Source organism: Lepisma saccharinum, chromosome 1 (assembly GCF_977018435.1).
Source record: "Lepisma saccharinum chromosome 1, izLepSacc3.1, whole genome shotgun sequence".
NCBI lineage: Eukaryota > Metazoa > Arthropoda > Insecta > Zygentoma > Lepismatidae > Lepisma > Lepisma saccharinum.
Window position 1 is genome coordinate 55,423,917 of NC_139229.1, and position 17,329 is coordinate 55,441,245.

General features: G+C 38.1%; 1 protein-coding gene across 4 annotated transcripts in view; it reads left to right on the forward strand.

Annotated features, from left to right (window-relative positions):
• The window catches only part of LOC145995342 (membralin), a 264,860-nt gene that overhangs the window by 119,892 nt on the left and 127,639 nt on the right, over nucleotides 1-17,329 (forward strand). For 3 of the 4 annotated variants that reach the window (XM_083131956.1, XM_083131960.1, XM_083131964.1), the window contains exon 11: nucleotides 12,196-12,279. The exons of the other annotated variant lie outside the window; for it this stretch is intronic. In XM_083131956.1, the coding sequence (XP_082988082.1) occupies nucleotides 12,196-12,279 (84 nt within the window). The remainder of the gene's footprint in view (nucleotides 1-12,195; nucleotides 12,280-17,329) is intronic. 4 annotated transcript variants of the gene reach the window in all.

Sequence of the window (17,329 nt, forward strand, 5' to 3'; positions counted from 1 at the left end):
CGATGCACTAATGCTTCACATGTTCTTTACTCTTTGATTGCGTAGCGAAAGCTCATTATTTGGTAGCATACATGTTTTCATCAGTGATGGCCACTTACGTTTCGCGGGCTACATATCAACTTGGTACATACCTGTACATCAGAACTTTCCAATCATCTAGCTGTACCTAGAGTCCGAACTGTACATTTGTTCGGCGGGAACACCGTGCACAACCCTTGTCAGTTCAATCGGTGTCCATGGATAATGTTCAACTTCATTGCTGAAAAAAGAACTGCCTTAAACCAGTTCTTGATTGTGAAATAGGAAGGATACTTTGCCAGCCAATATGACTGGTATATCATAATTCATTGTGATTTTTCTTCTAAGAAAATATCATCACACAGGTTACCTCCTCACCGGGAATCCCTTGAATTCCAGCAATTCTGCGTGAATTATTGGGTCCGGGAATTATGCGTGATTTCTTCGTACATTTTTCTCCGTAAACGTGAAAAATAGCATCTTTTATTATTAATACAAATCTCATTGAATTTATACATATTTATAAATGCTTTAAGGCAAGGTTTTCAAAGTTTAGCTTTTATTTTTGTCGGAAGAAGGAAAAGAAAGCTGCCTGGAAAATAAAACCGAATTCTCTCAATCCGTTTACTTTGTTAGTGTATTTTGCAGAACAGTCTATCTGACAGGCGGAAGATTATTGCAATATAAGATATCTTGAAGTTGATTACGTAAATTTGAGTTTGAGTTTGAAATTCTTATACAATTACCATTTTTTCGAAGTTTAGTATATCCTTTAATATTTGTGACTTGTGTTTGTAGATGTATTTCGAGTCTGAATATGCGAAATGGCAAATGTATACTTCGCAGCTGAAATTATATATATATATATATATATATATATATATATATATATATATATATACCATTTACTTGAATTAGATTTTTTGGATACATTGAATCACACATAGCTTTTATGTTATTAATATAGCTACTTGTGTGTGTATGGTGAGAGGCAGTAATAGGTAAGGTTGAAATAGAGAAAACACCTGATTGTACCCATGAACTTTTGGAAAGTTTGCCTTGGAAACCGGAAATTATACTCGAATTTTATCATAACCTTAGACTTAGAGTAGCCACCCTGGTATAGCATGGAGATAGAAAGTTATCTACCTGCGCAGACGACTTGTTTTCGTTCGCTCTCTCCACAGACCCCTTGGACAGAGTATAGTTCGATTATGTTCATTTACTTGTAAGTATCCTATATACAAAATCAGCCACTTACTTACGCGTAGTTAGACGTTGAGATCTGTAAGATTCAATAATTACATTGGTAAACACACTTTTTATTGCCAACGAAATTAAAGTCATTTTAGGGTATCTTTTGCCATCGTGATTTCGAATATGATGTCAGTTTTTCTCAATTTGCTCTAGTTTTTGAGTAATGGCTGTCCTTTAAAAAAACATAAACAAGCATGAAATCTTATTGTTAATCACTCGTAATGATGAGAAAAACGTTGTTTCTGAGATTTTCTTGTGTGTAGGTTGTCGGAACAATCACGTTGAAGATCCCAGCAATAATCTGCTACAATAGCGACCATTGGGTACCAAAACAGGGAGTCTTCCTTAGTAGACATGGCATATCATTAAGAGACCATAGTGCGGAGACAAAAAGTGGGTGGAAAATGTCCTCCACACCCCATCTAATCGCCACCCCTGATCTGTTATCTTGTATCTGTCCCATCTGCATTGAAATATTTCCTCCATCTCCTTTATATCTTGGTGGGACACCTCCCCTTGTTTTCCATTAAAATCACCAAGATTATCTGGAAAACTGTCAAAATGGATTTGGAGGAAATTTATCTTTATACTCATATTAATTACAAAATATTTGAAGTTTGTGAGCAAGTTTTGCACCAGTTCTTCATAGTTTTCGTGTTTGTGATTGCCGAAGAAGTTGTTGACAACTGAGACATAACTGAATGATGTGGAAGCTTCAATATCATTCTTAAAATAGAGATTTGAATCATCAATGAGTTTACGAGTTATAGGCCCACCAAAGATCCCTGTTTTTAGTTTCTTAGTATTCAGTCCATGATGTAATGTCTATATGTAATGAAATACTCGCCACCTTTATCCAAGACTTAACAAACTACTTCAATATGCAAGATATGCTTCCTTTACAAAGTCATTGATGTTTCTCTTTATTTCTGCACAGAATATTCATGACCAATGCAGCACAATCCATCAGAATCATTTACCCGGCCTGCTCGTGAAGAACGCATGTTTCATTCCCCTCAAAAATAGAAATATAACAATAAAATATAAAAGAAATAAAGAAAAACGAACTTTTAATAAAATATTCTGTGCAATGAACGGACTGGAGAAATATTTTATATTCTAAAATAAAAGCCATGTCCTATTTCACCTACAGCTCTTATTGAGATAAACCTCGGAAAATCGAAGGATATCAAGTATCTCAAGAACTAGAGCCAACTTGGCAAAACTGTTGTTCATTTTGGCACAACTAAAATACCATAAATTCGTTCAAAAATCTTTGGCAACTAAAGAAAAATATTTTTTTTTTTGTAGACTTGTGTTATCTGTAGATTGCGTTATCTTACTTTATCCAGGAAGTTACTTTTAGGCTTTTTTTTGGTATAAGGCACACATATTTGTCCAGATCAGAATCCTTTCACGATAAGCTACCTCTCTACTCCACAAGTGTGAAGGTGCTTTTCATACCGGGAAAGAGGCTTCTAAATTAATTTGTCTCCTACGGATACAAAGGAATAATCAGCTTTGTGGAATCACGAAGACATGCAGAAAGCGATTAAGGCATTTAGGGAACTTAGGGACCGACGACATGCCGCAGAACTTTTTGATGTTCCTTATTCGTGTTTCCAAAGAAGAATACAGAGTGGCCAGGACCAATCCCTGAGAAAGAAAGGGGGTACGCTTACTTTGGCCGTGGAGAAGAAGGATGAACTGGCATCGCAGTTACTAAAACTATGTTCGTGAGGTTTCTGCATCGACCCCCAGTAATATGAGAAAGATTGCGTTCCAATTTCTCAAGTCACGCGCACGCTCTCATTATCATCGTCATGTTCCGAGTCGGAAAACGTCAGTGATGAGGGAAACAATACTGTTTCTGGGTTCTGTAATGTGAAGTACTAACATAACCAACCTGTTTCTGTGAAAATGGTTGATTGGGTACAGTGGCAGGAAAATCTAAAGATGGTTATCACAGGATATGTGCGACTGCACAAGGGAGAATAAAGTTTATTTGTAGAAGATGTGCGAGCAAAAGATAGGGTCCTACACTCTTAACATAAGGTTTACATTGGAAATTAAAAACTGATAATGCATATTTCAATGTTAGGTAACGGATTCGTTTAACCCTCAGATGTGACTCGATTCACCCAAACTCTTTAAGGGTGAATAGGGTCATGCAGAGTCGAAGTCTAAATGGTACGGACAAAAGAATAAGAGAACTTAACAAATTATTAGTTACTGGAAATTATAATTAAAGGATCGCTTTATTGCCATATTCCCGATACTTTTGAATTTGAATGAAATTATAGGAAATATTTCGGTTGTTTCATTTTTTGACTCGATTCACCCTAAGTTAACCCTACTAGTTCCCATTCGCACCGCGTGTGTCGCCGTTGTTTCATTGAGCATGCGTAGATGTTACGCAGGAGTTCGACGAGGGTGTATACTCGCTTCACATAGTACCCCGGCAGTTCGTTTCGTAATACAGCGTGTTTGCAGAAGATACAATTCAACCTACAAGGGCATCATACGCTGTATAAAATACATCTTATTACTATATTCGATGACCCTGTACAAAAGCTGGTTTCCCATTGTAACAAGTGCCTTAACAAACGGCGATGACTTAGAGAAGTAGCTTAATGATGTACATTTGTTACAATAATATGTACCTTTGGGGCCGTTTACCCACTGTATCCCGTCGGGAATTACGCCGATTTTTTTTAATCGATAGATTTCAATGTTTTACGTAATGTAAAAGTTGTTCCAGCGTTAGGAAAGCACAAATAACGAAGATATTTGATCCCAAAGAATGGCCCACGTAAGTTAAAACCTGCAATTTCGGAGTACTTTCGCCGCTTTTTGTTAGTAAAAACTGTTTGTATGTACACTAAAATAGTGAAAGTACACGCCGAAAATAACTATCAGTACCAAACCTAACAATCCTAACCTAACTACGTAAAATTAATGCTGCTGTTGTGGATAGTCGTTTGGGTGCTGTTCAGGTTGTTCTGCTTCACAAATAAAGTAACATGCTAAGGTAACATACATACTTTACTTCACAATAACACATTTCCGAGAGCTAAAATCAACTGAAAACGTTCATAAACAACAAAATCTTCATAAACCATGCAAGATATTTCACTTTCTCCAGGGGGTACAGAGGGTCAAGGGTACCGTACTGTTTTTTAAAACATACATAGCGTTATATTATGCAGGGTGGGATAACGCAGTATTGGTGTATAAAAGGTTTTCTTTTAACGATTCTTCACTTTTCCTTTGGCTTATTTAGAAAACCTTTTCTGAGCTCCAGGATCGTGAATCACTTCCAGCGAAAGCGGCTGCAGATTTGATTTTGAATATCGAATAGTGATACTGGCAAGAGGGGGAGGAAGAGAACGGGTAGAGTTCTGTCTAACTCTTCTATCCTTCTTGATTTCTCGCACCCTTTCCTTTCCCGTCAGATATGTGCTTTGTTGTGCTCGGGAAATCCTCTCCCAGAGGGTAGGTTCTGGGCTGCGACGCGTAAAACGAGATTTTCAAGGGTCTCAAGGATGCTTGTCAACTTAATATGTTGGCTAAGTGCGGCGGGTCTCTTCTCCGGTGCGGATTCCTGGAGAAAATGTGCTCACTGGAGAAGTCGACTCTTTCCCTGTTCCCTCCAGCACTGAGTACTGACAATCTGTTCGCGCACACTTCGTTTGGCCCCGAAGAACTGCTCCCTCGCAGATCGATCTGTTGGTGTTCTCATCTTGTGGGATGCTCCTTGGAAAGATTTATCTTTTGTTATTTATAGAAGAGTCGTCGCTACCGTGTTGTTTTTGGAGATTGAAACCACTTTGGATTTATTTGCGAGTTGTAAGACCCCCCCCCCCCTCCCTCTCAATGTGTGTGTGCTTTATCGTTTAGGCATGTACGTTGGTAAATCAAAAAGTAAAGGCAAAAATCCATGTACTGGGTAGCCAAAATTAAAGTTGCCTTAAAAGATTTGAAGTTTGTCGTACAAAAAGGTTGGTTAGGTTAGTCTTATGCATGATCTTTTATTTCATCTGGGCATTGATTGAATAACATAGACAGATGTCGGGTCCCGGATTCGAATCTCGGTCTGGGCATGGATGTTTGTGTGTGTCCATTCGTCAATTTCATCCTATCATCACTCATCCCCATCTTTGCAAATTAGCCAAGAGTGGTACAAAAAGCGAAGTAAAATAAAGCAAATCAATGTCGGACGTACCTGTTACTGCCATCTGACACGATCAGTGTTGCCAATACACTTGGTAATTTCGAAAGAGAAACCAGACTTTTATATGAATGTCATAATTAACCTCATAAATCGGCCTGTAATAAACCATACGCGTAAAAAATCGATCGTTCTTTCATCAATACCCACAGAGGACCATCGATATACAACTAAAATTATTGCAAGCTATTTCATAGCTATCTTTTATCCATGTTTTTCTTTATTTCGTACAGAAACGTTTTTACACCTTAGCAACTCTTTCCCCCATACTGAACGTTCATATAGAAAATGATGTGGTCGTTTTATGTTTAAAAACATTCACATAGAGAAAGGAAGTGCCCGGTGCAAGGTTCATGTCTCTTATCGCTTTATGTTCAAAAGTTATGTACGTTCAAAGTCTCGGTTGCGTGACTTTTCGGACACCCTGTATAAAGTTTATATAAATTCATAACAACGTCAGTGTAAAATTTGCAGCCATTTTGTGCTGAAAAGTACGAGGGATAGTCGAATAAAAAGTTTCCCGTATGTGCATTTCCTTAAAGCATGGACATTTTGGTTTGGTAATACGTATGTCGTGGTTATACAGGCATCATCCTCCTTTTGTTGTTCGATACACGACCTTTTGCTTGCAGAAGGCGTCAGCGTACTGCTGTGTTGAAGACTTGAAGACGGGAATAGTTGAGAAGTGTGGGCATGGATAACAGAGGTGTGTTGCAATCGTGGACAAAGAATGAAGTGTTGTTTGCTACGAATGCATGAAACTTCTGGAATGTCATGTGATGGACAAATGAATGAAATGAAAATAAAAATTTTGATTTTTCTGAACATTGAACCAGTCTCTTCATCCGTAAACAGGACACGCAGTTTTACGAACAGGGTTTCTTGAAACTTGTGAAGCGGTACGAGAAGTTCCTGAATATCGCTGGGGACTATGTGGAAAACATAATGTAATGATGCCTCTTTCTGCCCATGTCATGCTCTTTCTCCAGCATAAACTCTTTGCAGATGGCAGACTAGTGAAACTTTTTTCCCGACTATCCTCGTATGTTCAAATCATTTTACGTCTGAACTGTCGCCATGTGTGCTGTTTATTGAGGTGGTATTATGGGTAACATTGTATACAGATGTATGCGAATCATGCAACGGATGATTTGGTATGATGGTCCTGCTTCACTCTCCCTTTTTTAAGGTTTGGAATTCCTTTGGTCACAGAGGTCAGCCTCAGACCTATGTATATTGTGTATTGCTTGACAGGCATTGGTCTTGATCTTGAGAGACGAAACTGAAATGTATGCCAGACCAACGCCTCTGCTATGAAATATTCATGAAGGGAGTCTTCCAGCTGGCGCGTAGTCTAGAGAGTGATCCATTGAGCATAGGAGACCCGTGGCAAATGGGATTTTTGCACGAGAAAAGACTGAGGAAAAATAGGCCTGGCAGACGCTCTCTATACTTGAGCATTCTTTCATTTCCCTTTCTGTCCTTTTCGGAGCCGTGGTTACGGTTGATACAGGCGCGTTACCTCTGCCATCCTTTCCGTGATTTGTTCTGGCTCCGAAGTGCTTTCTTTTGTGGTGAAAATTAATTTTAAAATAATTGTATTAAGAATTTTTGTTATTGGTATTTTTACTTGAGACCTCCACCGAACTTGCGCGGGTGTGACATTCAGACAAATTTACATTCATTTTAAAATAATTTTCTCACTACCTTAAAATATGTAACTATCAATTCACGTAATTTCATTTTCGTTCATGAAACGTATTTCATTGCAGAATATTTCTCCTCCATCTCAATTCTCAGTTACAGAAAATATTTTTTGCACTTGTGACGGGTGTGACAATTCTGAGACATGAGTTCAAGATCTTCCTCAGTCTTTCAGAAATCTCTTGTGAAATATTTGAGTTTACTGAAATAGTTTCATTATATTTTCATAATACAAACTTTACTCGACATTTAGATGCTTTTAGTTTCTAAAAATATTATTACATACTTTTTTATATATATTTTTTGTCTGTGACAGATGTGACAAATTTTGTGATGGGTGTGACATCATGCACATGTAGGATTATGGAACAATGTAAAGGCTATGAAAATTATCATAAATAGACACTTCAAACTAAGATTTGTATCAGAAATGAAGTAGGATACTTCAGAGCTTTATAAATTAAGTGGAAACCCCACACAAAAAGTCCCATTTCTACTATAAAAAGTAATAGGTTTGAAACAATATGTTATTTAAAAGCTACGAAACTAATGTTTTTATTAATGATTCCCAATTCTGCATACTTTTCCCTTGATTTCATGTATAATAAGTGATATTTTCATTAAAAATGAATTAACCTTGTTTGTCCACTTTCACATGGAATGACTCCATTGTGACCTTTTCCGATGATCGAACGCGTCGAGTGGTTTCCTCAGCATGTCACCGCCGACATTCCGTGTTCAAATCCTCTCCCGGGTACGAATCAGTGATTAGAAATTCATAATTCGTCTGGGCTCAGAGTTAGGATAATCCTCTGTGGGATTTGTGTTGTGAGCTGTCCATTTATGTTTGTCCTTTCATTCATTTCTTGTTATCACTCTTAATCCTAATCCTCGCGATTAGCCAAAAGTGTGAGGAAAGCGAGGTAAATTTAATTAATTCAATCAGTAAATCATGTGAAAATTAGATCGTTAGCGCTACGATATATCTCTCCATAAAAAAATAAAGAAAACTATGAAATATTGCTTGTGATTTATTAGGGGCAAGAGCACGTCACCAATTTGCGACCACCATAACTGACTTGTGATGAAATTCGCATATAAGCTAGACATTTTCAAGGACTCGCCTAATGAAATCGTTCATGTTTCCAACTGATATTTCGTATGTTACCTTGACTATACTGTGCTATACATTTTTCAAAACCTGTCTGCCATACAATTTCGGAGCGAAAGGAACTATGATAACACCGTTAAGCCTTGTTTCCATGGTAACAAAAAATAGAAACAAATAAATAAATAAAATATGCTGACCAAGGCAGAAATTTATTTTATTTTAAAAACATAAAAACATATAGGCTATATCGTCCTGTTTTGTACCTTATTTCATTTGTATTTGGTACAGAGTCTGAAGAAGATCTTGCTAGAAGGTTGAAACGTAACGTTTAGTTTGTTTTTAAAATATAATACATTGCTTCGTTGGTCAGCATATTTATTTTTTCGAGAGAAATTAAACTAACAGGAATTTTGATTCATTTCTTAGGTTGCACCTACGCAATAGAATTTTAAAAATGTAGTGCGTAGGTTAGGACGGAGTTGGGACCAAGTCTCGTAATCTTATGACAACGGTAATTTACGTATGTAGGGAGACTTTAGGTTGGCATTTTTATAATAATTTATACATTGTAGGATTGTTCTAATGTCACATTTTAATGAAATCGTTAAGATATTTCAAGATGGCGGGCTTGATGCTTATGTAGAGGTCGCCGTCTACTTAATTGGTGTTTCAAGTCCCTAGCGTCGCAGTGCGTAAAACAAAGTGAATTTATGTGATATACTAGAACTAACTGTACAAATACATGTTAACACATATGTTGTTACTTGAATCTCCATATCATCACTAAGGCCCGGGTTTTCATGAAGCCACAACATGCAAAATATGTACACACATGTGAAATAAATCACTGAAATATGTAAGATATGTAATATCGTTTCGTTCATTACTGAGCAATTTTTTTTTCAAGGTTTGAGTGGATTTTTTTGGAAGTTTGATCAGTACCTACCTCTCTCTGAAATCCTGCTCTATAGTCACTGTTCATAGAATCACCAGTGATTATTCGAGACACATGTCATTAGTGAAGAACAAAGTAGACAGGGAGCCTTGATTTCTACAGTGCGACTTTCATAACACGAGATAAAATCACATTATGTAAACATTAAGTAGGAAACGTATTTTGAATGTGGGCCCCACAAATTACTCAATGAAACACAGGGAAATGGTAAAAACACCTCATTTTTTGGAAAAATATATCCTTTCAGCAAAGTATGCAATGCATTTTAATAGCAAATGGCAAGTTCTGCCACGGTCATAGAGTTAGGCAACATACATAACGCCTTGCAGGGAAGTGAGTATTTCAGGATTTAGGTGTCGCATTTTTATTGCTGGTGACTACGTCAAAATATGAGGATGTGTGAAAGATAAAATTCATATAAATCGTTCCTAATATTGTAATACGCCAAAATATTCCATTTTTATTCGGCTACATAGAAAGGGAAAGGTATGTAAAAATAAAATCCGACAATGTTTTCTTTTGCTTGTTTTTACTCTACGAGTTCAGTGCACTTCGTGCGTAATTTGTTAGTCAAGAATGCTCACTTTCATTACTAGTGCCGCTTTCACGACATTTTGGAAATGGCCGCAATTAAACTGGAACTGTTCAAGAAGATCGATGTGTAACAGATTGCCGTGTTCCTTGCTTGTTGCGCCATTGAACTTTGACATTAGTGCGATGGTTTGCTGTTTCTAGGTACTTTGGCAAGTAAATGTCATCCTGACCTTTGCCTCCCCCCCCCCTTTCACCGTGGTCCGAAGGTTGGATTTTCATGTTTACGGTCGGAATGGACTGCGGATGGATTTCATATATTTCCAAGGTTAGTCATTTCTGGAACTAATTCCTCAGTATTTCTGATGTTTTTGTACTTGTTGAGAGACTTTTTCTGGCCTTTGAAATGAGACTGCAGAAAAATGCGAGAAAGGTGCTCATTCATACTTAAATATTATGCTCTCCTGATAGCGTGGTGGTTAACTCTCATATTTTAGGAATTACCCGATGGTGTAGTGGTTACGTCGTCGCCTTGTAATCAAGGGGTCCGGAGGAGGAAAAAAGTAGTTCGGATTCGACTTTAAGTTCAGCCCCGATGAGTCCATCTGTGCACAAAGTGCACTTAAAATTAGAAAAAAAAAAAGAATGTCACACCTTGTTATCCCTGGTTAGCGCTCGCGCACAGTGCATCCAGTATACGTGATTTCCCTCCTCAAATGCACGATTTTATTTTTTCCCACCTGATGATTAAGTGTTGTCAAGGCGATATAAGATTTACCGATATATCTTTATGGCCAACACATAGAGCTAGAAATGCATGCGATCAGTGTACATAGTTAAAACGTGTAATTTCGGTTTATTTGAAATTATCGTGTCTGATTTTAATTGATGCATTTTTATAGCATCATACATATCTGTGAGTATTTTGATGCTCCAAAAGTGCATCATTAGTAGTTTATGCACTTTATAATGCACTGGGGTCAACATATTTGTGTCACATTTTTGGTAGAATGTAGAGAATGATTTCTGAAATAGTACTTTTTCCGCAACACGGTACCGCAAAATTAATTTGTAATGTATTTTTCCCTATATTTCCAGTTGTTACGTAGTTGTAACTGAAATAACTTTCGTAGATCTTTATGTGAAGAAAATCGTATAATGAAATCTCACAAATATACAAATGAATTATTTTTAGAGAAATGTGTCTGAACCTAACTGCGTAACCTACTCCAATGCAGTGTCCTCTGTGATTATTTTCACCGAGAGAGACACTGAACCTGAGTAACCTAACAACCAGAACTAACAATAATAAAGGTAAAGGAATATGACCTAAAAAACGATGTGAAAAGATTTCCGTCACCGATTACATGATCACCGGATAACATTGACTGATGTTATCCTTGTCATATTTGCCAACCTACTGATACCTTGAGCTGGTGTTGTTACTTAGGCGGGATTGTACGTAATGATCGTGGTCTGGTGTTGTTACTTAGGCGGGATTTTACGTAATGATCGTGGTCTGGTGGTGTTACTTAGGCGGGATTTTACGTAATGATAGTGGTCTGGTGTTGTTACTTTGAAGGGATTTTACGTAATGATTGTGGTCTCATGCGTGCAATTTGTTACAGACTCTGTTGTTTGTGTGTGGTAGTATAGAAGTCATAAAAGTGACTTGTTTTGCAGCTGACACTAACTATATAAGTAAATAATACTGCAATATAATAATTCGGGCATTTAAGGGTCACTACCGACCCGAAAAATGATATACTATATTTTTAAATAATCAGTTAATACTCTTCGGTGACATATCACTGAATATGCTGTATCAGTGGTTCCCAAAGTGTGCACCGCGAAATGTTCCAATATTTTCACTGAAATGACACTTACTTGTTAGTCTACACATGGTTTTATAAACCGACCATCGCATGAATCCGAACATGTATCTTTACATGTAAAATGTTTCTGAATTTGAAATATGTGTTTATTTTTTAACTTAAGGCAACTTACCTAACCACACTAACTGAGCGTTGCAAATGTTAGATAGGCCTACATTCTGACATGGGCGCCGCGGAAAGATCTTGAAACACTAAGGTTGCCGTGAAACAAAAAAAAATTGGGAACCCCTTGTTCTATATTGTTAATACTAATGAGTGTCATGAAAACTTACTGTCTATTCTCATGAAATATATATAGGCTTAATTAGAGAAATTCCTTGAATGCACCGTGACTAAACCGATCACGAGTTGCGAGTTGATAATGTGACGTACCGTACTTACAAAATGTAATGAGTTTTTTGCTGTTCCAGCATTCGGTTGCTTGATATGTTATAATAATGTTTCCTTGTTCCGTAACATTTTGAGTAACTGTGATATATATATTCTCTTCCAGTGGATCTGCTTCAGATGCTGGAATTCAACGTCACAATCACATTCCCAGCCGCGCCTCTACTTACGGTGATATTGGCTTTGGTTGGTAAGTCCCTTGTTCGTTTCTTTGGTGACGATTACTGGGATATTTGTAGTGTTATTTAGTTGAGAATCGTGTCAAGTGTACATAAACTAGTCAGTTTTGTAGATTCTTTCAAAGCACCGGTGATAGTGGAACAAACCAGCATCTAAGTGGAAGAAAATTGAATTAATGGAGGAATATAGCAATTAAGTGAAACTGGCGGTAATTTTACTTGTAATAGATGTAACTATTAGTTCGCTGGATTCCTATAGATATATCGTGTACGATACTTTAACGCGAACTACTCCAAAAATGTAAATTTTCGACGAAGACGTTAAATCATGTCGCTTGTTGCCTTGGGCGTGGTTTTATAGATTGTTTTGTTTTTCGTGATGGCCAAGCGCGTTGAGTGATCTACACACAATCTTGTTTCCGAAGATTCCATGCGCAAAAACTTTCCTCCTGAGATTTCCGCCAGTCTATGGAACCGGTGGCCACCCACCATCGTGAGGAAATTGGGGAGCTGCGAATGAGTAAGCGTAACCCGGTCACGGAAACCGACGACGACGACTTAAGGTTCGTCGTGTTGACCGCAGTCACCCTGAAATATAGTCCACCTCTGCTGAGGCATGTGGGAGTAAGACCGACACTCGGTAGGTAGGCCCTGGCCCTCAAGGGCTTTTGCGCGACAAGTGTTTTTATCGTTATTATTATAAGAATGCAATAAGGATGTTCTCCGCGCCGACAGTGTATTTGTCAAAATTTGGTTGCTGTAGGTTTATAAGTTCGGCATTTTTGAAACGCGTTGACGACCTCACTCAAATGAAATAGCCAACCAGTCCTTCGAGGTATAAAAATTCCAGCTTAATTCTCTAACCTACGGACGTTACTGTGGTCAGAGTTTAGTAACTTGCCCTTCCTTTAATTGCATCCCATATTTAAGATCTTTTATTGTGAACAAATTGTTCTTCAAGGGATTACCTAAAATTTCAACGAGTTCAGTTTGTTAAGATCTGAAAGTGTAGTCCGAAGTGAGAATTGGAAGTATAAACTGAATTTGGATATAATCGAAACTAGAGTTTTCGCTCGTCATCTTTAAATACGCGAAGCTATATCTTTCAAATGCATTACAGTACTTCCTAAAAGATATGTAGCAACCGTGACACTTGCAACCCAAAAGCTCCTTTAGAAAAAGTGGTATGATATGTCACACATAGTTTAAAATTAGTTTACATGTGCTTTTTTTTTAAAACGAAAAAACAAAATTGAGTTAGTTTTTAAGTACACTTTATGGTGAGAAAGACTAATCGGGACTGGACCTACAGTTTAATGTGGGATCCGAACCACTGTATACGTTCATCGGGTATCGAACCGAGTTTACACGTGCATAAAGTTAACTTACGTAAATGCCCATTATAACACTCGATGCGGGGAAACCATCAGGTCGTTGCACATGAAATGTCGGATTTCGAGTTTACGTAAGTTGGATATCCCCACACGCCTCCAGATGCTGCCAGCGTATCGAAAAGTGACTGGTACATATCCGTGCACGTGAGCAAAGAATAAGTTTAATACTAACTTGCCGTGTGGTCGTATAGACACAACATGGACGTAAGTCAAATCACTTACATTTTCTTTACGAGTTTAAACTTACCACAACGCAGAGAGGCAGCGAGGAACATCAACAGAGCATTTGGATCGGACGCAGTAAATGAAAGAATCGTACAGTGATGGTCTAAAACATTCCGATCCGCGACATGACCCTTGAAAGTAAACTGCGTGGACACGCATTCGCAGCAATCGACAACGACGAACGCATGAGTTAAGCACGCTAGATTGATCAACAGACATGAAGCTTTAGTGCTTCACGACAACGCAAGGCCCCATGTGGCATGAACTACATACCTTACACTATGAGACTCTTCCGCAATCACCGTACTCACCAGATCTCTCGCCAACCGACTACCACTTTCTTATGCATTGGACTATTATTTGGCGGGGAAAATGTTCACCAATGAAGCATCTGTCAAAAACGCCATTGAGGAGATTCTTCAGTCTTGAACGTCGAATTTCTACGAAAGTAGCATTAATGCACTATCATCTTGTTGGGAGAAGTGCCTATTTTTATTAAAAATAGTTCGTTTCCACTGAGGTACTGTTTAAAGTTTCACTGCCAAATCCGACATTTCAAGTTTATTTGCATATTAATAATTGCAATAAAAATTATTTGAGAAATTCGTGTATTGAATTTTTATAATTTATAATTCACCCATTATTTGAAAAAAAAATCAGTGTGCATATGCGTGAAAGTGTTGAAAATTATTGGTGCCTTCAACAAGTTCTTGCTATTGAGAGAAAAGCAAAAAAAAAAAAAAAAAGTTCTTCGGTAACTGCCCGAGCATGGTGGAATTTTCCCTCTCTTGTTCGAACAAAATCTGCACTGAAGCGTTTGAGAATATTCCTTTAAGCTCAAAGAAGGGGAAAAAAATTGCAATATCTAATTCAACCTTTCATGTGGTTCGCTTCATGGCGTGTTAAACTTCGCTCCCCTTCCCCCATAAAATTCTTTTCATTGAATGAACAGGCAAGGGAGATAGAGCCAACTCTTTAAATAACCAACAGGGGCAGTTGAGCGTGCAACAAGAGTTGCACTCCTCGTTTGCTAGGAGTGTGCTCGAAGCCTTTTTGGGCGTGATCGATGAACCAGCCTAATAAGGAGAAGGCTTCTGCAACACTTGGATACAGGATTTGCTTCGGGGTTGATGACACACTAAGGCTCCTTTGTAGGATTGCTTCGCGCCGATTAATTTCCCGTGCCTTACAGTAAGTACTTACTTACTCGTACTTTCGACTCGAGGAGGTTCGCTTCTCATTGGCGTCTTCTCTCCTTGCAAGTGTTGTCGCGCAATTTCATTGTCTATGCACAGGGTGACTCGTAAGTCTGGACTCTCAGGAGTTTTCAGCAAGATGGTGCCCATCCACATTACGTACTGACAGTGCAACATTACCTTAACACAGTTCTCCGCACAGTGGACTGTACGCCGAGGATGACTGAAGTATCCTCCGAGGAGCCTAGATCTCACTCAGATAGATTTTTATTTGTGGGGCCACCTGAAAACCGTTGTACACGAGGTAAAAATTCACATTATTCTCCATCTTAAATTATGCACTGTGCAGACGTATTAGCAAAATTCGGGACTGTCATCCATAAAATGTGTCAGATTTTGTCTTCAACTGTGTATGCAATACAATGGCGGATACTTTGTACAGACTCTGTAATTCTACGTGTTCTTCTATGGGTCCAATCTTATGGAACACCCTGCAACACTGCTGTACTGGCATAAACTAAAAATAAAGTTTGTATGTCCGGCTTCTGATTCTTATTTCACCGCCACATTTCCACGCTGTGGTGAAAATTTGAACTATTTTAGATCATTCGCTTTCCCATGGTCTCCATAGTCTCTATATTAAGTTTAGCCGCAATCCGTTGCTTCGAACGGGCTCCAGATGGCTCCGAGTAGGTGAAATTTTATTCTAGGCTCCACATTTCCACGTAGTGGGGAAAACTTGAACTATTTTTCCTTGAGCATTCTTCGCTTCCCCTTGGTCTCCATACCCTGTATACTAAGTTTAACCACAATCCGTCGCTCCAGATGGCTCTCAGTAGGGAAACTTTAATTATAACCATCCGGTATGATATTGAAATATAGGACCACAAAATGTATAGCTGCTGTGGACAATGAGCATAGGTGCTGTGATCCTTTAAAGGTAGACTCTATATATAGCAGTAGCGGAGCGTTACCATTCCAACAGTGTAAGCCTAGTATGATGAAGGCTATTTCCCGTTGTGCTTATTTTTGGGCTGGCATGGTCAGTGATTTATCCACACACATCGACCCCCGCCCCCCCCCCTCCCCTCTCATTCAGAAAATTTCCCTGGAATGTTTCACAAAATCCTAAGTTTGGCACTAAATTTAACCTTACACCCCTTAAAAACGAAGTTACATTACACCAGATTAAAAATTCTGGATAAATCCCTGAGCCTGGTGTTTTCTTTGCTAGGCTTTGTATCTCCTACAGTTCAATTCATAATTACGCTAGTTTTATTCCTATCACAATGAGTAACGTAACAATAAAAGATATGCAAAGTTTGATAAAATGAAGAATAATGATCAAGAAACGAAAACAGAAGGAAACAGAAAAGTGCTGAATACTTTTTACAACTTCATAACCAAGTATCAGCTTCGTACCACCACAAAATCGGCGCACTTTATTTTTCGTTTCTGTTACCATGCCTGCTAGTGAAGTGGTGGGCCTACCTACATCCACAAGTTCCTTCTTGGCAGCAAAATCCTTGCTGGAAAACGGCGTCTTCAACAAGTTATCCACCCCACCATACAATCACACTCGTTTTCTTCCGTAATGCACTTGTTGTTGTTCACTATCACACCACAGCAGAGGGATGATAGCCCGCTTTTCAATGGATGGAAGTCGCCAAAAAATACCGCGAGACTTTAACTACGCACACAATACAACAAGAAAGAGGAAACGAAAACAAACCACATCCAAAAGCGATCACTGCTCAAAGCAGTGATGTTTCGGACTCGGAGGGAATATCGATTTCGGACATGAATAAATTCCCTCTTGCCTTAAAATCCCCTAAATTTCGTAAAAAAAAAAAAAAAAAAAGAACGACAACATAAAATATATAACAAATGCTCACTAATTCTAAGGATTTATCCCGAAGATTCTGTGAAAGTACATGTAAGTAAGGGTAGTGTAAAAGCAAATCTAGCACCTGAAAGACCACAGGGTTTTCGTACGTTGTTTGAAGAGTGTTTAAACCACGGACTATGTAATTAATAATATTTTGTTCACATTTGACATGAGATTTGTAAAACTGGTCCAATATTCAGTTTTCATTAAACATTTTAATTTTTGAAAAAAATTTTGCACTTTAGTTCAATTAATACCAGCTGAGTTCGAATATAAACAAAAAAAACATAGATATTAATATTTCTGATGTTTATTCATACCATTCATTCATACCCGACAACGCTGGAGCCCCTTCCTC